Below are 24,369 nucleotides of genomic sequence, written 5' to 3' on the forward strand. Positions count from 1 at the left end.
GGGTATAATCCAAAAGCTGGGACTCTCCCCTTTTTGGTGGACACTGGCAGCTTGTCTCAACTATGCCCAGAACCAAAGATATCAGCCTTCAAGCAGCTGGTCCCTGCTCCAGCTCCACTCACCTAATATGCAGTTTTAGATTTTTGTTGGTGAATTGCTCTAGCTACTGAACTCTGATCCCCAAGTCCCCAAATCCTCCTGAAAGGTGGGACTCTAGTTTTTTTATCCCATTCATATCTAAGAAATATATTTTCAGGAACTTGAGATATCTGCAGTCAAGCAAGCTGCCCTCCCACCGGAAAATGATAAATATTAAGCCCACTCCACTATCCACCCCTCCTCTATGTATTAAACACCCCCTACCACCCTGGAAGTTTTGTACCAGGGCTTCTTCATCCAGCCCAATTCCCCCTTCTACAGTTTAGCCCCATCTGTGCGGTAAAGGAGTAATTAGCAGAAATTACTGCTCAAGGTCCTACATGCTGATCAGAAGATAGAACAACTCCTACCGCCTGCGGGACATCAAAGCTGCCGCTGATAGCACCCCCCACCCCTACCGCTGGAAGATGGGTAGGGGGCCCAGTGCATTGCTGTGCCCAGAGGCCTACACTGCTGTTAAGACAGCCCTGCCTGTATCATGGCAGTTAGAAGCTGATTGGCTGGTACTTTATCTGGGTGCAATTTTTATCACTCTTCAAGGCTTGATAAATCTGAGCTTGTATGTATATGCAGTACAGATAACTATTTTGCTGCTGTGATATGTAATAGATGAGGGAGCTGTAAAAGGTAAAACTATCAAATGCGCTGTCCCTACCAGAGGTGTAGCATGGATGGAGCAGGTATTCTGGGCACTAATAGCAGTTACACATGCAAGGTGGTCCAGAAGACATGCCCCTTTCACCCCTGGCTGAGCCATTTTTTTGTATCGGATCCGCCTGCTGCGGTCTGCAATTTAAGCTCCTTGTCTATTAGCAGTTGTTCATGTCCCCTTTAGAGACGCCATGTGGGGGTGGGGCCAAGGCCAGTACTAGTGTGTTAAGCACCCCCCTGCAAACTATAAATGTGCGCCCTCCAACAATAGGGAGAGGCAGTGGGTAGCAGTCAGTGGATGATGCTAGGGAGTGGCAGTGGATGAGGGGCAGTGAGTAATGCCGGGGAATGGCATTGGGTGACACTAGGGAGACGTAGATGGCGACAGGGAGAATGAAAAATGGAGTGGGTGATGAAGAGCGCTAGAGGGTGACGGGGTGAGGATGATAGGGAGAGGCATTGGGTGAGGGGCATAGTGTGACAGTGAGAGGCAGGAGGTACAGGGAGAGGCAGAGGTTGAGAGGAAGAATGAAAAAAAGAGAGGGGTGGGTGATGAGGAGAGGCAGAGGGCAGGGCCGGACTGGGACTAAAAATAGGCCCTGGCATTTTTGAAGCACACAGGCCCACCTCTGTGACTCCTCCCCTTACTATTCCTGACTCCTCCCACTTATTAGTCTATGCTCTTACAAATATAATTAATATTCTAACAACATACAAGCGTACATCATTCTCTATTAAAATACACACAACCAGCGGTTGAAGTGGAAATTTTTAAGTGGGGGTATGGAAATGTTAAGTTTGTAATTAAGCTCTGGAAAAGGGGCGTGGTCACTCAAAAGGGGGCGTGGCCTTCAGTGTAGTTTACCACACCATACATTACGCATTATGCACCACAATCTTATACTATCTAGTACTGGTGCCTCTTTCACATTATACCACACAGTATGAGCCAAAATTCACATTATAGCACCCGGTATGAGCCGAAATTTACATTATAGCACCCGGTAAGAGCCGAAATTTACATTATATGTCCCCAATAGTGCAGTGCCAGATCCACAATTGCCCCCACAGTGCCAGGTATACAAATGCCCCCACATTGCCACGTATACAAATGCCCTCACAGTGCCAGGTATACAAATGCCCCACAGTGCCAGGTATACAAATGCCCCCACAGTGCCAGGTATACAAATGCCCCCACAGTGCCAGATCCACAAATGCCCCCACAGTGGCTGTCGGTCCGCAAGCTCTGATTGGCTCACGAACCGGCGGCTGGTTTGAAGTCTGCTATACGCCGCCGCGCCAGACACAGCCGCGCTGGTGGGCGCTCTGCTCTCCTGACAGCTGAGACATGCTGCCGCCGGACTGAGCGGCAGCGTGTCTCAGTGAGCGCTGGACCGGACCACGTGGCCATCGGCCCTTCTGGCATTTGCCAGTAGTGCCAGATGGCCAGTCCGGCCCTGGCAGAGGGTGATGGGGAGAGGATTATAGGGAGAGGCAATGGGTGATGGGCAGAGAGTGACAGGGAAAGGCAGTGGGTGGTGACAGGTTGAGGGTGACAGGAGAGAGGGTGACAGGGAGGGGCAGTGGGTGACAAGGACAGACAGTGGGTGACAGGGAGATGGTGGCAGGCAGTGGGTGACAGGAGAAAGAGAGTGATGGGGAGAGGCAGTGGGAAAAGACGCTGGCGCATTGGAAGGGGTGTAGTACTGCTGACCGGCGGTCTCCTGACCGCCGGTCAGCTTACCGACTGACGCCGGGATCCCGGCGGGGAGGGGCGAGTGCAGCAAGCCCCTTGCGGGCTCGCTGCACTCGTCACGCTGCGGGCTCGGTGGCGACCTGCGGTCACCACGGGTTCTATTCCCACTCTATGGGTGTCGTGGACACCCACGAGTGGAAATAGTCCCTGTTGGTCGGCATGCCGACCATCAGGATAGTGACCCGTCGGGCTGGTGGAGGAGGTCATGTGACTGTCGGTCAGCTGACCGGCGGTCACATGAATACCACCCCATTGGAAGGGAAGATAGGCTTCCACAAAGGATGGGCAGAAAGGCTGGCACTGAAAGAAGATGGCACAGAGAGGAAAATAGCACAATTCTGGCTTAGGCAAGAAAAAGACTGAGAGGCTAATAGAGGCAAGAACAGATAGAGGAAAATGAAAAAAAAAAGACACAGGAAGAAACTTACCTGTTGTAGGAGCTGACATGGGATCAGAGGCAGGCCGCAAACTATGTGGTACTTCAAAATGGGCCTGCCTGAGGCATAGTATTTCTATGGTCACTGCTAGCCGAGTTATGCTGTAGCCCGGCCTGGTATGGATGGGGGGTGTCGTGGTCCATTGGAGGGGGTGGGACCAATGCTCGGTAACCATTTAGTGATCTGAAATTACATTCAGATCCTGTGTCCCTGCCTTACTGGTGAGTGACATCTTTTACTTGTACTGCATGGAAAGAGTTGCCCGGCCTGGGGTAAGGGAGGTGGGGGTATCTGCTGGAGGAGACGGGGCTTCGGCCACTGGATGACTGCTGTAGTAGGAAGAAACACTTTTCCTAAGTACAGCAGCAGCACTGACTGGGGGATTGGAGCGGGGCTAATGTGCCTTGACACTGGTGCCTGTCATACAGTTTGACTGGTGCAGCAAAACAGGAAGAGCGTCTCTGTAGCCAAGCACCTCCCTGCAATGCATACCAGGCTTATCGCATAACACCTCATGACATTTGGCCCTGGGTGGAGCCTAATGACATGATGCCCCTGGCAACCGTCCCCAGCATGCACTTGTTCTGGACGTCATGGCTCCACACTATGCGCACGTGCCTTGGTGACTTCATTGGTGAATTGCCCTTTCAAAAACACCTACTGTGTTATTGCAGTGAAGAATGGCTATAAAAGTATGGAATTAATGGAGCATAAATTATGTAATCACTTTGGCGTTTAATGACCTGATCTGAACTCTGACCCCTCCCACCTGTGTCACTGCTAGGTAAATAAACTTCTAAATATCTATTGGTGTGTACGAGAGTTAACATGGATTATTTCTTTCTGTGTAGCACCCATAAATATTTATATAAGGCTATGATGATATGCTATGCCGGCACAGTCGATAAGATACTTACCCTAATGGGATATGGCCAACTACATTCATGTTGTACTTTTCTGGAAGATTCAAACCCCCAGAAATGGCTGTAGAGACTATGACCTGAAAGAAAAATGCAGATAATTATACCTAAGACTCTGTAACATACTGCAAGTATACATAGCCACTCTCCCGCTATGTCTCGACGACTCCTGAATTAATGGCAGTCCCCCAGACTCCCGGAAGAGCAGATCACCCTCCTACATCCTGCCTACTAACTCATGTCATTTGTAGCACTGCAAAGGGGGCAGGGGGGCATGATTACATCATTTAAATTACTACAACCCCTGGACCTGGTTATCTGCACCCCCTCCCCCCCCACCCCATATCACACACACCATAGTTGCCTACCATCCTGGAATGGGCGGGAGTCTCCCGAAAATCGGGTGGCCCTCCCAGCCCACCGGATTGGTGGGCAAGTCTCTCGCTTACCCTGCCAGCAGGCCGCAATCCCCCCCCCCCTCCCCCTCAGCTGCCAACAGCAGAGAACAAGTGGGCGGTCTGAGGGGATCCTATGATGCGATTCGCGCTGACTCACATCATCGTTGCTCTACCCCCACTATACAGTGCCTGTTTCTCTGCATCGTATAGTAGTGGGCGAAGCCACGATGACGCAAATGTAATGCCATGCCCCTGGACTGCGCACCTTGCTGCTAGCCACGTCCTCCTCATACAGCCCACCTTGCCGCCAGCCTTTCCACCATGCGCATACCACGCTACCACCTCCCGGAGGAAGTGGCAGCAGTTAGGCAACTATCACACACACAGACACACACACGTATTAGAAAAGTTTCAAGTATGAACATATCAAGTCAAAAGTAAATATGTGCTTTAGTAAATGAGCAAAACACAGTTCACTGCCACCTCACAGGGAAAAAGATACGTACAACAACCATCTCCATGGGGAAGGGAAAGCGTATCTTGTGCATGAATTTTAAGTTCAGTTCCTTTACAATGATGAGTACCGCTAAGCTGACCAGAGCAAAGACGAGAGATGCAATATTAGTTTGTGGAAGTTCCTTACAAATGTCTATGAAGGTCTGCAAGTAGAAGTGTATATGGTCAGCACTTATGGATACATGAGGCAATCTGTTGTTATCAGTCCGATGTTGTTATTAAATACTTACATAAATAATAGCCAGAACACCAGTGTATGATGGGATTGTGACGCCAAAAATATACTTGAGCACAGAGATGAGAATCTGCAAGCCCGCAGCTGACATAAAACCTCTGACAAACGATTCAGAAAGATATATGGCAACAAAGCCAAACTGCACAAAGCTCAGGGCAATCTTGTGGGGAGAGAAGATAATAAATGAATAATCAGACACAATGACTTACTGTCATCTACTAGTACTGATATAGAGTTAATCAATGTCATTTACAAGAGAGAGATATGCCATATCCATGACAATTATCCGATATGTCATTTGTGATGACACCATGACACTGACCTGTATGATTGCCGTCAGACATGCCAATGTGGCTGAGATCTGCAGCCTTGTAGCATACATTGCTTCAGTGTCTGTGACTGTAGCATTCATTGTCTCGTTAAATTTCTGAAACTCAGACTCAGGAGCCAGCTCCAGACATACATGTCCCACTATGATACTAATGACAGCAAAAGTGCCTTCAAAAACAAATGCACACAATTTTTTTTATTATAGCAATAGGAAATAACAGATTCATGTCACAACTATCACATACTGTATGATGACATCAGCAATAGCTTACCTGGTACCATCTGTGGAATTCCTCCCAGGAAGAAGTACACCACGAGGGGAAAGAAGGAAGAGTACAAGCCATTCACAGGTGGAAGGTTAGCAAGAAGAGCAAAAGCCATACCTGCAACCATAAAGGAAAGCTGGCATCATTTCTCTCAACTGTCAGTGAAATGTATTTCCATGATGGAAACGCTACTAACCTTGTGGCACCTGGATGGAGCCACCACTGATGCCGCCAAGAAGATCTAGAAGGGCATATTGCTTTATGTTATATTTGGGCAACCAGGTGAGTATAGGGAAGAGACCAAATATGAAAAGTTTGAGTTTGGCTGGGGTACAACTGAAAGTAAAACATGAAAGTATTATGTACACATGCGTATATATTGATACATATTTAAACCTATTTCCTCAAAGTTTATTGAAATAACAATTTAGAAGCTAAGCTAGCAGCAGCCACTTTGTCTTATTTTGTGCTGTATTTTTCCTATTGGAAAACACTGCAGATGTCTGGGACAGCAGCGTTCAGAGCCACCATGGACATGTGTCTATATTGTATAGCTAGCAATAGAAGAGAAAGAGAGCAAGGTAGGGTGGGACGGGGGAGGGGGGGGGGGGGGGGGAGAAGGAGAATGAGACGATGGAAAGATAGAGGAGAGAGAAGAGTGAGACGGAGAGAGAGAGAGGGGGGGGAGATGTGAAAGAGAGAGGATGGAAAGAGAGGAGGGGAGCAGAGAGAGAGAGAGACAGAGGGTGCAACCCTGACAACAGGATTTGGATATTGCTTTATTACTCAACCGGAGATAGCATGACAAGAGATGGGTTCTGTAGTAATTACATCTCAGTAACTTCATATTAGAATTAACATAGGAAGTTATATTACAACCTACCTGAATAGCTTCCGGACTTTCCCACCAAGAGGATAACTGTGATCTTTCTTTTCATATTCCTCATTGAAAAGTTCAACGGAGTACGAGGGCCTGTCAACTATATATCGAGGTCGAGCCTTATTCATGGCTTGGTAATTAACAGTGGCAAAGACAGCTAACCCTATAATAAGAGTCAGCTAGCTATGAACAAGAAACAGAGAAATGTATCACTGTATTTATATTGTCATTTTTTTTTATCTCTTTGTTTATAACAGCAACAAGAGAAAAAAAATCATACAATATATAAGTGGCTATACAACTAAGCGGGAACAATAAAACCAAACAGATCAGCGTTATCAATAAAAGACACAAACATCTACTTTGTAAATTTGAAAAACATACATTTACTGTATCTGTTTTATTTAAAAAATGTTGCCTTGTGCTATCATGGCAGCATTAAATTAAGGCTATAAAAGGCCTAGGGCAGGGGTGGCCAACCAGGCAGAGACAAAGAGCCAAAAAATCATGTTAGGTACTTCAAAGAGCCGACATCGAGCCGAAGGCCTGTGTGCAAAAATGGGGCGCGGCTTTATGCCAGCTAGGACACACCCCTGGTATAAAATACATTGAAAAAGCTAGATCCAACATAAAATACATTGAAATAGTCACTTTCACATAAAATAATTGAAAAACCCAAATCCATATAAAATATATTGAAAAAGCCAGATTCACGTAATACACTTCAACTCCCCCATGTGTCACTCCAACTAGCTCCAACATATGTCACCTCAGCCAGTACCCTCCTACAGTATGTCACTACCTAACAGAAGGTGTAGAGAGCATGGTGTCAATTTTTGTAGATGATACCAAATTGTGTAAGGCTATAAATACAGAGGAGAATGCCGAGTCTCTTCAGAACGACTTTGTTAAATTAGAAGCATGGGCAGCCAAATGGAGAATGCGCTTCAACACAGACAAGTGTAAGGTAATGCACTGTGGTAACAAGAACAAAACTTACACCTACCTACTAAATGGGGTAAAATTAGGGGATTCTGTACTGGAAAAGTACTTAGGTGTCCTCATAGATAGCAAGCTAAGCAGTAGTACCCAAAGTAGGACTGCAGCAAAGAAGGCTAATAAGATATTAGCATGCATAAAACGGGGTATTGATGCTAGGGACGAGAGTATTATACTCCCGTTATATAAATCACTAGTGAGGCCACACCTTGAATACTGTGTATAATTCTGGGCACCGTACTACAAAAAGGATATCCTGGAGCTTGAAAAGGTACAGAGGAGGGCGACCAAACTAATTAAGGACATGGAGACGATGGAATACAAGGAAAGGCTTGAAAGACTAGGCATGTTTACATTGGAAAAGCGGAGACTAAGAGGGGATATGATCAACATCTACAAATATATAAGGGGACAATACACAGGGACCTGTTTTTGGTTAGATCAACACAGAGGACTCGTGGACACTCGCTCAGGTTAGAGGAGAGGAGATTCCGCACAATACGGCGTAAAGGCTTTTTCACGGTAAGGACAATACGTGTTTGGAATTCCCTGCCCGAGGGAGTTGTAATGGCGGAATCTGTCAACACCTTTAAGAATGGGTTAGATAAATTCCTAATGGATAAGGATATCCAGGGGTATGGTGCATAGTCATGCATTATAGTTACTATAAATAGGGATAAAATGCAACGGCTGACAGCAGCATCAGTCAGAAATTTTAGTCAAATCATCATGCATAGGAGACCACAAATAGGTTGAACTCGATGGACAATTGTCTTTTTTCAACCTCAGATACTATGTTACTATGTTACTATGTCAGCTCCCCCATTGTGCCTCTCCTGCCAGAACACTCCTGTGTCACTCCAGCCAGCCCCGACTTGTGTCACTCCAGCCCACCCTCATATGTCACTGCAGTCCCCCCAACTTGTGCCCAGGGGCTGGCTGGGAAGGGGGGCAAGGTGCCATCTGACCCCTGGGCCAGTGCAATATAAGTGTTCCAGGACCACTTGACTGCAGATTCCCTATAAAAAACGGGGCCACTTGCTAGAGTCTTCCCCCCAGGCTAAAGGTTGCCAGCAAGCCCCTGATTGCAGCAGCACCTTATGTGTCCTCTATTTGCCAGTGGATGTCTCACCTATAGTATTTGGCTCCCTCAGTTTTCAGTCCCTGTAGTGGTGCTGCGTGTCTGGTTGGAGTGCAGCGATTTCTGTACCTGTTGTGGTCACATGACTTTGAGTGTTGGGAGCCACATTTGAGTAAAGAAAGAGCCACATGTGGCTCAAGAGCCACGGGTTGGCCACCACTGGCCTAGGGCCTAATTCAGATCTGATTGCAGCAGCAAATTTGTTAGCTAATGGGCAAAACCATGTGCACTGCAGGGGGAGGGGGGCAGATATAGCATGTGCAGAGAGAGTTAGATTTGGGTGTGGTGTGTTCAAACTGAAATCTAAATTGCAGTGTAAAAATAAAGCAGCCAGTACTCTCTCTGCACATGTTATATCTGCCCCCCCCCCCCCCCCCGCAGTGCACATGGTTTTGCCCATTAGCTAACAAATTTGCTGCTGCGTTTAGATCTGAATTAGGCCCCTAGTTGGGTGTGGCTTACAAGCCAGCCCTTTATACTGTAGATGTTTCCCTCTGTATCTGAGAGGTGAGTACATTTAACTGAAATGTAATGGGGTTCTGAGCATATATGCTAGGTTAGAGTCTTGCAGAAAGTTGGGGTCCCTTGACGATGGGCTGCAAGCTTAAGGGGGAATTCAGTTAGGTGTGAGTTTGATCCCACGAGGCGAATTCACAGCACATTTGCATTGCAAAGAACATTCCAAACTCGTATTTATTCTGTTAGATTAAATTCATCTGTTTTGCTATGCACTTCCCTAAGGTAAGGAAAATCTTTATATTAAGGTAAGAATATTGGGACTTGCCTCAGGACATTTGGAAGTTTTCAATTAGCTTAATTGGGCCAATAAATACATGTAATTTTTCGGGTGAAAAAAATTGCCTCAAGTTACCTCAAAATCAACTTTTTGTTAGTTTCTGCATCCCAAAATTAATTAAAGTAGTAATTTAAAGTAGTAATTTAAATGAAAAATGATTTGCTTTCTAACATTTTTTTTAGACTTTCTTTAAAAATTAAAGTTGCCTCAATTTACCCCAAATTACCTTTTATTTCTACTTTTTTCCCCGCCATTTTACGTTTAGTTCCTTTGTAAGCTTTTTACATTTATTTTACTTTTTTTAAATGCATAAATCAGCTATTTAACACCTTATCAAAGCATCCAGTATTTTCCTTATGCCCACTAATAGCATTCTATGGGGAATATTCAATAGTTTGAAAAGTCAGTTGGGTGTCTGTTTTTCCTATCTAATAGACAGGAAAAAACAGACACCCAACCGACTTTTCAAACACTTGAATTCCTCCCTATGGGTGTAATTCAAATGTTTGAAAAGTCGGTTGGGTATCTGTTTTTCCTGTCTATTAGATAGGAAAAAACAGACTCCCAACTGACTTTTCAAACATTTGAATCTCCCCCTATACTTCAGGCTAATTTGGGTTCCAGGAATGTCCCACTTTTTCATGCTCTTTTCCCAAGTCGCTTTTTTAAACAAAATTTGCAGACCCTCCCTGTGAGTTGTGCGAATTGGCATTTCTAATTGAATTGTGTGAATCTCAGGTACACACATGAAGGTGAAGTGTGTGAGTTTAACAAGGTGAGTTTGGCTTCTGCCAAATGTTTTGATGAAAATATGACAAAATCCGCTCTGTTTATTTGGTACATACACACAGATTTGCAGTATATTATTCTTAGCACCAACAGCAAAAGACTTTCTGTTTTGTATACATATACTATATGGACAAAAGTATATTTGTATTATGTCACCACCATCTTTACTTGTACTGCTCATCCCACGCTTGCAGAGGGTGCAGACATGGTGGAAGGAGGCTTCTCTATGAGTACAGTGTGAGAAATGTCAGACTCAGACATACACTATATGGACAAATATGGACTATATTGACGCCTGACCATTACACCAACAGGAACTGTAATGACATTGTATTCAAATATGTATACTTTAATATGAACTTGGTTCCTTTTTTGCAGCTATAGCAGCTTCCACTCTTCCTGGAAGGCTTTTCCACCAGATTTTGTAGTGTTTCTTTGGGAATTTGTGCCCATTCATTCTGTAGAGCATTTATGAGGTCAGGCACTGAGGTTGGATGAGTTCCAGTTCATCCCAAAGGTGCTCGGTGGGGTTGAGGTCAGGGCTCTGTGTGGGTGAGTCAAATTCTTCCACACCAAACTCATCAACCCAATGGCCTAATTCAAGGTTGACTGCAAAACAACATTTTCCTCTAATGGGCAAAACCATGTAACTATGTGCACTGCAGGTGGGGCAGATATAACATGTACAGAGAGAGTTAGATGTGGGTGAGTTATTTTGTTTCTGTGCAGGGTAAATACTGGCTGCTTTATTTTTACACTGCAATTTAGATTTCAGTTTGAACACACCCCACCCAAATCTAACTCTCTGCAGATGTTATATCTGCCCCACCTGCAGTACACATGGTTTTGCCCATTAGAGGAAAATGTTGTTTTGCAATCAACCTTGAATTAGGCCCCATGTCTTTATAGTCCTTGCTTTGCACAATGGGGCACAATCATGTTGGAATAGAATAGGGCCTTCCGTAAACTGTTGCCACAAAGTTGGAAGCATAGAATTGTCCAAAATGTCTTAGAATGCTGAAGCATTAAGATTGTCCTTCATTGAAGATAAGTGGCCTAGACCAAACCCTGAAAAACAGCCACATACCATTATCCCTCCTCCACCAAACTTCACAGTTGGCATAATGCAGTCAGGCAGGTAACGTTCTCCCGGCATCCGCCAAACCCAGACTTACCTGTCTGACTGCCAAACAGAAGCATGATGCGTCACTCCACAGAACAGGTTTCCACTGCTCCACAGTCCAGTGTTGGTGTGCTTTACACCACTCCATACGATGCTTGGCACTGGACTTGGTGATGTGAGTCTTGCATATGGCTGCTCGGCCATGGAAACCAATTCAATTAAACTCCTGCAGCACAGTTTTTGTGCTTATATTATTGGCAGTTGATGTTTGGAATCTTCAGCTATGGAATCTGCAGAGTGTAGGCTACTTTACGCACCATGCTCTTTAGCAGTCGTTGACCCCGCTCTGTGATTTTACTAGAGAACCGAACCCTACCGGACTTCACGCTCCAAGCCCGTATCCGAGTCAGGCTCGGGTTTTCCCGCCTGACTCAGAAACCAGAACGAAGCAAAACGTCATCATCTAGCGGAGTTTGGATTCCATATAAGGAGCCGCGCGTCGCCGCCATTTTCACTCCGGCATTGGAGAGTGTAGAGAGAGAACGTGTCTCTGTTCTCTCAGTGTCCTCAGTGTCCGTGTCTTGTGCTGCATCTGTCCAGTCACAGTGCTTGTGTCCTCTGCTGCCATATGTCCAGTGCTGCTGTATAGGGTGCTGTGTTGTGCTGCATCAGTTCAGTGGTGGTGTATTGTGCTGCATCAGTCCAGTCACAGTGGTGGCGTCCTCTGCTGCCATATGTGCAGTGCTGTTGTATAATAAGTCCCTTACAGTGTTGCTGTGTTGTCCTGCATCAGACCAGTGGTAGTGTCTTGTGCATCAGTCAGTCCAGTGACCAGTCACAGTGGTGTCCTCTGCTGCCATATGTCCAGTGCTGCTGTATAATAAGTCCCTTACAGTGTGGCTGTGTTGTCCTGCATCAGACCAGAGGTAGTGTCCTGTGCATCAGTCAGTCCAGTGACCAGTCACAGTGGGGTCCTCTGCTACCATATGTCCAGTGCTGCTGTATAAGTCCAGTCCATTGCAGTGGTGCTGTTTTGTCCTGCATCAGTACAGTGGTGGTGTACCTATGCTGCCGTATATGTCCAGCGGTACTGCCGTATAAATCCAGTGATCCTGCCGTATAATTCCAGCGATCCTGCCGTATAATTCAAGTGATCCTGCCGTATAAGTCCAGTGATCATGCCGTATATGTCCATTGATACTGCCGTATATATCCAGTGATCCTGCCGTATATGTCCATTGATTCTGCCGTATATGTCCATTGATACTGCCATATATGTCCATTGATCCTGCCGTTTATGTCCATTGATACTGCTGTATATGTCCAGTGATCCTGCCTTATATGTCCAGTGATCCTGCCGTATATGTCCAATGATACTGCCGTATATATACATTGATACTGCCGTATATATGTCCAGCGGTACTGCCGTATATGTCCAGCGGTACTGCCGTATAAATCCAGTGATCCTGCCATATAATTCCAGTGATCCTGCCATATAAGTCCAGTGATCCTGCCGTATATGTCTATTGATACTGCCGTATATGTCCAGTGATCCTGCGTATATATCCAGTGATCCTGCCGTATATGTCCATTGATCCTGCCGTATATGTCCAGTTATACTGCCATATATGTCCATTGATCCTGCCGTTTATGTCCATTGGTACTGCTGTATATGTCTAGTGATCCTGCCTTATATGTCCAGTGATCCTGCCGTATATGTCCAATGATACTGCCGTATATATACATTGATACTGCCGTATATATATCCAGCGGTACTGCCGTATATGTCCAGCGGTACTGCCGTATATGTCCAGCGGTACTGCCGTATAAATCCAGTGATCATGCCGTATAATTCCAGTGATCCTGACGTATAATTTCAGTGGTACTGCCATATAAATCCAGTGATCCTGACGTATAATTACAGTGGTACTGGCGTATAAGTCCAATGATCCTGCCGTATAATTCCATATAAGTCCATACATTTCCGTATAAGTCCAGTCCAGTGGTGTTGCCATATAAGTTCAGTGGTGCAGTCCTGTGCTGTATATTATTTACTCTAAATAAAGGGGTTATTAATATTTAATCCAAATAATTTTTACAGGGTTTGCCCTGTGTGGTGTAGGGGTACGCTCACCTGTGCTGCATATTATTATAATAGCTTAAAATAAAAGGGTTATTATTATCCAAATTAATTTTACAGGCTTTGCCGTGTGTTTGTGTTTGGTTTAGGGGTACGCTATCCTGTGCCACCAATATTGTGCATGTATTACATCTGGGCAAATTCCAGCACGTCCCATATGGTTTGTGCCGCACACTTGTGTCGCTTAGCTTAGTCATACAGCTACCTCATTGCACCTCCTTTTCATCTTTGCATGATGTGCTGTTTGTGGACTTTTTTTTTTTACATCTGCCCTCCTGTCTGATACTGCAGTGCCACTCCTAGATGGGCCAATTGTTTGTGTCGCTTAGCTTAGCCATACAGCTACCTCATTGCATCTCTTTTACTTCTTTGCATGATGTGCTGTTTGGGGCCTAGTTTTTGTAAGTGCCATCCTGTCTGCAACTGCAGTGCCACTCCTAGATGGGCCAGGTGTTTGTGCCGCACACTTGTGTCACTTAGCTTGGCCATCCAGCTACCTCATTGCCCCTCTTTTTCTTCTTTACATCATGTGCTGTTTGGGGCCTTTTTTTTTTAAATCTGCCATCCTGTCTGCCACTGCAGTACCACTCCTAGATGGGCCATGTGTTTGTACCGCACACTTGTGTCGCTTAGCTTAGTCATACAGCCACCTCGGTGCAACATTTTGGCCTAAAATAGACTGGAAATGAGTGGAAATTAATGTTATTGAGGTTAATAATACAGTAGGATTAAAATTAACCCAAATTATGTGATTTTAGCTGTTTTTATGTTTTTTTCAAATATCATCCAGATCCAAAACCAAAACACGAAAGGGTGGTTTTGGCAAAACCAAGCAAAAACCAAAACATGAGAAGGGAATTCGAACGAAAACCAAAACACAAAACACGAAAAGGGCCCATCACACATCTCTAGATTTTACATGGTCTTCTCCTTCGTGGCTGAGTTGCTGTTGTTTAGATACGCTTCCACTTTCTAATAATATCACAGTTGACTGTGAAAGTCCAGCTGGGATGAAATTTCACAAACCGTCTTATTGCAAAGGTGGCATCCTATCAGAATGACCCATTTTGTATCATAAATGTTTGTAAATGGAGACTGCGTGGCTAGGTGCTTGATTTTATAACCTGTGGCAACAGGTCTGATTGAAACACCTGAATTCAACAATTAACAGATGTAGCCAAATACTTTTGTTAATATAGTGTATATGGCATTAATACTCCCACACAACTGGTAAAACTGAGTGCTGGCATATTTCTTTTCTCTTTAGTGTACTAATGCCTTTCAAATCTTCTCAACATATTTCCATGGATCTTCAATTCAACTAATCATTGTTTGTTTGTTTTTTTCATTTTCTTTTAAAGCTAATATTCTACTAAAATCCAAACTGTTTGTTGTACAGTGTCTAACCTGCAGTTCACATATACTTATCCCTTCCTCATAATGCAAGCTGGTTTATTGGTACTTGGATGCCCCAAGTTTTAGAGCATGAAGTCCCAGAAGTACTGTACACTAGTACAAAGTACTGTACACTAGTGGTACACAGAGAACCAGAATAATAAACACAATCAGACACTCTATAGTCAAACAAAGGTCAGCAACAGTCAAGTAGTCAAGAACACAATCAGCGTATGAATATCAACACTGTAGTTTTCTGATAGTTACTGTAGTAATATACACAGGGCTGGCAACGGTGTGTGGGGGGAGACGGGGGGGGGGGGGGGTTAAAGTGGACACCTCTACTGGGCCCCAAGGATAGTGCCTGCCGGGGATGTGAGCCATCTTGACCAAATACGTATTTTATTATTTTATAAGTGGTGGTGCACCCCAATGAGAATATATTAATAGCAGAAGTAGAAGTGCTCACTGGGCAGGAGCACTCTTAGGCTAAGTACACACTATGAAGATGGATCCACCAACACAGTGGCCGATTCGCATACACACTTACCAATCAGCTAGTTGATATTTTTGCACAGACGCCACAACTGGGCGGGTATTTGAATTGGCCCGCACAGCTGTGATGTCAGTCCTTGCAGTCAGTGTATGGGCAGGTCGCCCATACACACAGCCAGACATGTTATAGCTGCAAGATACTGTATATCGGCATCGGCTGTGCTGCAGGGCTGACGCAATATGTCTGTGAATGACGCCTTTACAGGCATAACGGGTGTACACACCCAATGATGCACTAAAGATATATATCGACCTTTTAGTAGAATGGGCTTTATACCTATTTGTGTGTACCCAGTCTTGGGGCCCATTTACCAATAATTTCTCTAGCATCCATAAGGGATATTGGGGAGACTTAGTACGAAGGAGCCAGTGCACTTTAAATTTCTTCAACTGGGTGTGCTGGCCCCTCCCCTCTCTTCCCCCTCCCACAGGCAGTTTATAAAAAAGTGCCCTCAGGAGAGGATGCAGACTCTGGAGCTCCAGCGAGTTTTCTTCAGTTTCTTTTCAATCTTTATTATTTTCGGTATGCTGTTTGGGCAACAGCATGCCTGCACCGTGGGAGTTAGGGGGGATGGGGGTGTCATGGGGGTGTCACTGGCCTTGCGAGGTGTCAGAGCCACTTCCCCGCTGCAGCACCACCGTTCTGAAAGGTTGTTGTACAGCGGGGCACTACGCCTTGGCAGTCACAATCGCAGCATGCCGCACATCCCTAACAATAGCCTGAAGGTGACATCTGTGGTGAGTACAAACCAGGGGCCCCGTTAGGGGGGTGCTCCGGGTCATGGTGCGGCTGGACGCGGGGGCGGCATATGGGACCCTCCTGGGGGTGACCCGCTACAGCCCCCCTGAGTACACTGGCAAGCGGTTGTGAAAACAGGTATTTATATTATGTTTTACACCATGAAGAGACATTTTCCAGTATAAATAAGTGTATAGCTCCGGCACCATTGCAGGTGGCGGAGCTACCTCAGAGCAGGACCAGCAGCTTCTTGGCGCCTTCCTTTGCTTTCAGCAGCAGCAGCAGAGACACAGCTCCTCCAACACTCCAGATACAAATAGGGGTGTTAGAAAGGGGTAGAGCAGCTATTATACTTGTAAATAGAGTCCTGATAAGGAAAAAACACCAGTGTTACACTTAGTCACAGTATAAAGTTACAGCCTGCAATCTCTCTGAGGGACAGATTTATTAAGCCTGGTGAAGTGATAAAGTGGAAGGTGATAAATGACCAGCCAATCAGCTCCTAACTTCCATGTTATAGGCTGGGTTTGAAAAATGACAGGAGCTGACCGGCTGGTGCGTTATCACCTGCCACTTTATCACTTCACAAGGCTTAACAAATCTGCCCCTGAGTCTGCTAGGTTTGGTGTGCTGGTCATTTTCTCTGGGTCTCCTACTCACATTCAATCAAGGGCATGCTTGCTTGTACAGTGTCTGTGTGTGGTGAGTGAGTGTTTGTCTCCTGTGAATATGGTAAACACCATTTCTGCACATGCAGATCCCCCCCCCCCTACCTTCTCATGAACAAAGTGAGGAGGCTGGGGGGAGTGCAGCAGCCATCCTGGTTAAAATCCCTGGATGGTAGCAGGGTCGGACTGGCCCACAGGGGCACAGGGGAAACCACTGGTGGGCCCCACTGTCTGGGGGCCCTACTCCTCCTCTAGGGATCAGGTTCCAGACTGTGTTCTTGAATTATACATTACACATATGTTACATTATACTACACAGGACTACAGTGTATTCTCTACAGTGCATTGCCAATATTTATCTGGTACATTATCATGCACGCACTAGCACCGAAGTGTGAGGAGTGATCACGTTGTCTAGAGGCACTATGTCTGCGATCCTCCAGAAGCGGCAAAACAACAGAAAAAGAAAACCTTATGACATACAGATGGAGCCTCCATTATCTTTGCCTGCCTAGTCGCAGGCGTGCACTCCCGGCATGACTAGGCGATCCGTCCACCCAGTCACATCGAGAGTGCACAGAGGCGCTCCCATTCAGAGCGTCTCTGTCCAGGCGCTAGTGTCTCTTTCCGGGCACACGGACAGAGACGCTCTCCAATCAAGTGAATGGGGCGCGTCTCTGTCTGGGCGAGCGCGCCCGTCCAGACGGAGACGTTCACGGTGACTAGGTGCGCCCGGGCGGGTGCACCTAGTCACACACGAAGCGAAGACAGTATTACATTAAATTCACACATGCACCTAGTCCCTAATCCATATACGGTATAATTCCACAGTCTGTATTATAGATAGGCACTACTGTGTATCTAATGTTACTAATACAAGGCTACAGGCTGTAATTTTTACTAATGAAGTCTCTGACTCTACTAAGCCTGGCCCCGACAGCCCTGCTAATCGTCTCCAAAAGAGAGGGGAGGAGCTAAGGGGAGGAGAGAGCAGGCATGGGGATGTGCGCCACACAGGGTGATTCATTTATGTGTAAACAAGTGCACGGCATGTCAGGACTGGTGGCTGACAGTCTAACTAGCAGCCCAGGTGGTGAGAGACTAATGCATTTCCGGTGGGAAATAATGAGGACGACTGTGGCTGGCTAGTCCCACGCCACGGCTGTCCCTAGACATATTTTTGTAAAATAGATTAAAAGGGAGCATGGCGCCCTCCAGTGACCGGTGGCAGAACTGGTTAAAGCTGCCTAATGGTGACACCAGCCCTGCAATGATGTTGCCTCTCTCTAGTTTACGAAAGAGCAATGTCTATGATAGGCCAAGATTTTCATGTTTGCCAACTCCCTAATTTCCAGTGACATTCCCATGGTCATTAGGGGTCTCGCTTTAATTGTAGTCTCCTGCATTGCACAGTTCTGTTAACAGTGTCTCTTCTGGCCATTTGTCCCTGACCTTAGACAGTCTGGCTTTTATCAGAATTAAGCAGCTGCTTTCTGATTTACTATCAAACTGATGCCTTACTGAGGGACACTTTGAAGTTTTGTGAATGAGGCATAATCTAAGTCTCATTACATGAAACTTAGTTTAGCTACCACTGCCTGGGCAAAGGTAAGTAGATTGTGTTTGGGTGTTGAGTAGTATTAATTGTATTTTAGTAGCAATCATGCCCCGGGCTATAATGGGTGAAGATTAATGCAATGGTAAGGGTTTAAGGGCAAAATTCAAGGTTGATTGAAAAATAACATTTTCCACTAATGGGCAAAACCATGGCCCTCATTCCGAGTTGTTCGCTCGGTAAAAATCTTCGCATCGCAGCGATTTTCCGCTTAATGCGCATGCGCAATGTCTGCACTGCGACTGCGCCAAGTAAATTTGCTATGCAGTTAGGAATTTTACTCACGGCTTTTTCATCGTTCTGGCGATCGTAATGTGATTGACAGGAAATGGGTGTTACTGGGCGGAAACAGGCCGTTTTATGGGCGTGTGGGAAAAAACGCTACCGTTTCCGGAAAAAACGCAGGAGTGGCTGGAGAAACGGGGGAGTGTCTGGGCGAACGCTGGGTGTGTTTGTGACGTCAAACCAGGAACGACAAGCAGTGAAATGATCGCAGATGCCGAGTAAGTCTGAAGCTACTCAGAAACTGCTACGAGGTGTGTAATCGCAATATTGCGAATACATTGTTCGCAATTTTAAGATGCTAAGATTCACTCCCAGTAGGCGGCGGCTTAGCATGAGCAAATCTGCTAAAATTCACTTGCGAGCGAACAACTCGGAATGAGGGCCCATGTGCACTGCAGGGGGGGCAGATATAACATGTGCAGAGAGAGTTAGATTTGGGTGGGGTGTGTTCAAACTGAAATCTAAATTGCAGTGTAAAAATAAAGCAGCCAGTATTTACCCTGCACAGAAACAATATAACCCACCCAAATCTAACTCTCTGTACAAATGTTATATCTGCCCCACCGGCAGTGCACATGGTTTTGCCCATTAGGGGAAAATGTTATTTTGCAATTAACCTTGAATTAGGCCCAAAGTACTGATCTGATGGAAAATCAATTAAGGGACTTATGAAGATGTGAGTGTGTGGCCTTTGTGGGCTGGCCCAGTGCCGGCGCTACCCGCTCAGCAAAGGTATGCAAAGCAGGGAGGCGCCACGCTGGAGAGGCGCTGTCCCTGCTTTTCAACCCTGTTACTGTCCACAATTGCTGCCGGCTGCCGCTGAGCCTTTCAAACTGGCAGCGGCGCTGGCAGCATGAAACATGCAGTGCAGCGATGCGCCCAGTTAGTGCTGAGCAGAGCCGGCCCTAGCCAATTTGATGCCCTAGGCAAAATTTTGTCTGGTGCCCCCTAGCTCCGCCGCTAGTTCTGCATCTGTACCTGCAACGCTCAGGTAGTGGGGCCCACCGGGGTGTTACCCTGTGGGCCAGTTCAACTCTGCACAATGCCACACAGTAATGACCATAATACATATAATTCCACACAGTAAAGGAACCTTACACATATGCCCCACATTAGTAATGCCCATAATACACATAGGGGGTAATTCCAAGTTGATCGCAGCAGGATTTTTGATAGCAACTGGGCAAAACCATGTGCACTGCAGGGGAGGCAGATATAACATGTGCAGAAAGAGCTAGATTTGGGTGGGTTATATTGTTTCTGTGCAGGGTAAATACTGGCTGCTTTATTTTTACACTGCAAATTAGATTGCAGATTGAACACACCACACCCAAATCTAACTCTCTCTGCACATGTTATATCTGCCTCCCCTGCAGTGCACATGGTTTTGCCCAGTTGCTATCAAAAATCCTGCTGCGATCAACTTGGAATTACCCCCATAATGCCACACAGTAATGCACCTTACACATATGCCCCACATTAGTAATGCCCATAATACACATATACTGCCACAGATACTGCCACACTTGCTGGTTATACAAAAAGATCAGTATCAAACATGTAGAAACTGTCCATTCTCTTCACTATTCAGTGTGTTTGCTGGTGTCTGTTACTCCCGTTAACTGCATGCACTTTACTTTATACTGTGGGAGCTAAATGCTCTGCCCTCCAGTCTGATGTGTCCAAAAGTCACGCTGCACTGATGTTTCATATAGAAATAGCACAACGCAACTTACTGACCACGTTACAGTGCTAGATGGCAGGGGAATTTTACGGTATGGACTGACTAGGAAATAAAGTGTGGGGAGAACACTGCCCATGTTATGTCCCTGCAGACACCTGGGGTTTGGACAGGGATAAGGGACACACACAGGATGGCAGGGTCCCCCTCCCCCATGTGCACAAGCAGTATAGGTGATGTCAGGTTTCTGTGAAGCAGTCTTCCAAAATACACATGTGTTATCATAAGAAGCCATCCAGTAATAACCTTATATAGTCAGTAAAAATGTCACAGGTCCAGGAATTGCATTTACTGGGCTTCTGCTGTCTGTCTGAGGTCTCACAAGTCAGGGGCATTCAAGCATGTCAGAGGAAGTTTAAGGCACAGTGTGCATTTTTTTTACAAATGTAAACAGCAGTGTATATACAAGTACTGATTGAATACATTTGGAAAGTAACAGTTAGTTTGCGGACTGTCCCTCTCAGCATGAGATGCTGCAGGGACATGCTTGGATGCCCCTAGACATGCTTGAATGCCCTAGGCAAATGCCTAGCCTGCCTATAGCTAAGGCCGGCTCTGGTGCTGAGCAGCAGCGGCGGCGGCGGTGGGAGCAGCAGAGGCAGTGTTAGCAAGGCCAGCTGGACCATCACGCTATGCTGAACTCAGTTCAGTGAAGGTCAGAGGGCACCGGCCAGCTCGGAAGTAATATCCCGCGCTGTCAGCCGCACGCTGGAGGAGCTGATCAGGACGGAGAGATGGTTCCAGTCGGGGCTGTAAAAGTGAGTTTATCGGGGCTGTGCTGGGTGACAGTTCAGTTTCCCCTGCCCTTGCTCATCTGATGGCCGGTAATGCCTTCAATAGATGCAGCACTTTACACCGCTGTATCTGTAAGTATATGCCTTCTGCCATGCTGGGCTCTTATATTGGTTAAATATAAATAAATATTAGATATAAAATAAACTCTCCTGTCCTGTCTGCACCCAGTCTCTCCAGTTTATGTATTAAATGAGCTGTATGGAGGGGTAGAGGTCTGACAGGCACCACAGAGGGACTACAGGTCCTATCATACCCTTATTACTGACCTGACTATAATGCAATATGTGATTAATCAATATATAATGGTTATACAGGTATATACATATACACAGTGACTCACACTATTGGAGGGGGGAGGGGCCTTTGGGGGAGTACTGAGTTACTGAGTACTGACAGCTCAAATTAGAAATAAAAAACACTGCTATAATGCTAGATCAGGCTTAGGGGGGTATTCAATCATTGACCGCACACAATTATACCGCCGGTGGCCATCCTATTAACCCTGATGTGGCGGGCTCCTCCCCCCGATGCCGGCACTTATTGCAGATTATGCTTTCGGTGCCTCGGGCGCCCGAAGCACAATCTTTCATAAGCGGGCTGCTGGAGCCTCGATAACACATGGGATTTATCCCCGATTACATGTGTTTCTGCGCAATCGCGGGTCCTTTTTCAGACGATGAAAATGGGCTGCAACAGGATACTGCAATAATGACCATCAGTCCTTAATCGCGATATCTGTCTGTTTTCTCCGGCCAAAAACGAATCGGGAATAATTGGATACCCCCCTTAGGCAAAGAGGGGTAAGGGGGAAATATTAGAAGACAACTATTAAAGAACAATTATTTTTTTTTTTAAATTTAATAGTTGCATTCTAATAGCCCCCCTCCCCCACCACCACCACCTCTGCCAGGCCTGATCTAGCAGCAGAACTAGTTGGGGGGTGGGGGTTGGCAATAAGTGACACCTCTGTGTAGCGTAATGTGTATAAGGACTCGGAGCACTACTACTGTGTGGCATACTGTATATAAGTGGTACTACTGTATAGTGTAACACATATAAGGGGCTCTACTGTAGCGTAACGTGTATAAGGGGTACTACTGTGCAGCAAAACACATGTAATAATAATAATTTTATTTACATAGCACTCTATAAGGGCTACTACTGTGGCATAACATGTATAAGGGGCACTATTGTGGTGTAACATGTATAAGGGTTGCTACTGTGTTGTAACGAGGTTAAGAAGTACTACAATATGGTGTAATATGAATCAAGGTAATTTCGTCCAGTGTTATGAGAATAAGATTGTGAAATGGGGGTACTATTGTGTGGTAACACCTCTTCCTTGTGAAAACCCTTTTTGGTGCGCACTGTCCATGTTTCCAGCATGGGAGGGCGCAAATTTATAGTTTGCAGGGGGGCGCCGAACACCCAAGCACCGGCCCTGGGCTGGTCATTCCTCCTTTGTTAGAACCTCTGCGATGATGCAGATGATGTTATTTGGTTTTGCCCCACCAAACTGAACCATTCTCTGCAGAAGTTTATGTTCATTTCAAAGGTTTAACACATTTTTTCCCTTGAAATTGTTATGTCTGTTTTTCCATTATTAAATTAAATACATAAAAAATGCATTTTACAGCCAATACATACTAGTGTCTCTAGCCTTTATGCATTATTATTTATTACTGGATTGGAATCCACATTTAGCGAACTTGCCATATTGGAGAATTAGGGCATGATTCTGAGTTGGATGCAGCGGCGATGTCAGATGCAGTGTAGCAATGTTTTTTGTCAGTGTACAGTATGTGAGTCGCACCGCACATGAATTTAGCTATTATTCATACAGAATTGCAGGGCAAATTTAGATGCATGGTAGCAGAAATGTATAGGGAGATCCTGAGTGATGACTGGGATGTTACAAGGGGGCTGCTAAACAAATACACGGAGATGACGCATCTTATGCGAATGTCGCAAGTGTGTCACTGATAGTGGTAGCGTTCATAGATCTGTGCTACCCATTACACTGCACACAGACTTAGATGTCAACCGTTGCACTCTAAAATCACTTACAAAAACTCTCACGTAAAGTAGAACGTCAGTGGCGTAAATCTCATACTCCAAGTGACTTTTTCAGATATAAGTCCATCTACCACTCTTAATGTAATGCTCTGGACACTGCCAAACAAACATATTTCCAATCGCTCATCTCTACTCAAGCCTCTAACACCAAGTGACTTTTTAATACATATAAATCACTTCTTATCCCTCCTCACCAAACCATCCAGCTACTATCAGTGCACAAGATCTCGCTTCCTATTTCAGGGACAAGATTGATAAGATCTGAAATTAAATGGTATGCTCTTCCACAGACAGTGACCTGCTCAATTCTCTCGCTAAACTCTCTTGCAACTTCTCTTCATTTGATCACACAAATGAAGATGAAGCATATACAATCTTCTCATCTGCATTCTCTCTACCTCTCCTCTTGATCCTATACCCTCTTGATCAGTATAGCTCTGTCTCCTGTGCTCATCCCAACCTTAACTAACATCTTTAATCTCTCTCTCTCTCTACTGATATCTTTCCTTCACTGTTCAATCATACAGTGATTACTCCCTCTCTGAAAAAACAAAATTCTGACCCTAACTCTCTCTCTAACTACTGTCCCTTCTCTCAGCTCCCATGCCTCTCCAAGCTACTTGAGAAACTTGCCTACACTCGCCTCACACACTTTCTTAACTCAAACAATTTACTGGACCCGCTGCAGTCAGGCTTTCATGCCCAACACTCCATAGAGACAGCACTGACTAAGGTACTGAATGATTTGGTCACTGCTAAAGCTAAAGTCTATTACTCACTTCTCATTCTCCTAGATCTCTCTGCTGCTTTTGACACTGTCGACCACTCTCTTCTCATACAAACACTACAATTCCTAGGTCTTCAGGACCCAGCACCTTTCTTGGTTCTCATACAGGTTGAGTCTCCCTTATCCAAAATGCTTGGGACCAGAGGTATTTTGGATATCTGATTTTTCCGTATTTTG

General features: G+C 45.5%; 1 protein-coding gene across 1 annotated transcript in view; it reads right to left on the minus strand.

Annotated features, from left to right (window-relative positions):
* The window catches only part of SLC26A9 (solute carrier family 26 member 9), a 194,533-nt gene extending 187,806 nt beyond the window's left edge, over window positions 1-6,727 (minus strand). Inside the window, exons 1-7 of the mRNA XM_063955157.1 lie at window positions 6,552-6,727; window positions 5,865-6,004; window positions 5,675-5,785; window positions 5,395-5,570; window positions 5,068-5,232; window positions 4,828-4,980; window positions 3,921-4,003 (exon numbers count right to left, since the gene is read on the minus strand). Of these exons, the coding sequence (XP_063811227.1) occupies window positions 3,921-4,003; window positions 4,828-4,980; window positions 5,068-5,232; window positions 5,395-5,570; window positions 5,675-5,785; window positions 5,865-6,004; window positions 6,552-6,676 (953 nt within the window). The 5' untranslated portion in view covers window positions 6,677-6,727. The remainder of the gene's footprint in view (window positions 1-3,920; window positions 4,004-4,827; window positions 4,981-5,067; window positions 5,233-5,394; window positions 5,571-5,674; window positions 5,786-5,864; window positions 6,005-6,551) is intronic.
* Window positions 6,728-24,369: the final 17,642 nt, after the last annotated feature.

Source organism: Pseudophryne corroboree, chromosome 2 (genome assembly GCF_028390025.1).
Source record: "Pseudophryne corroboree isolate aPseCor3 chromosome 2, aPseCor3.hap2, whole genome shotgun sequence".
NCBI lineage: Eukaryota > Metazoa > Chordata > Amphibia > Anura > Myobatrachidae > Pseudophryne > Pseudophryne corroboree.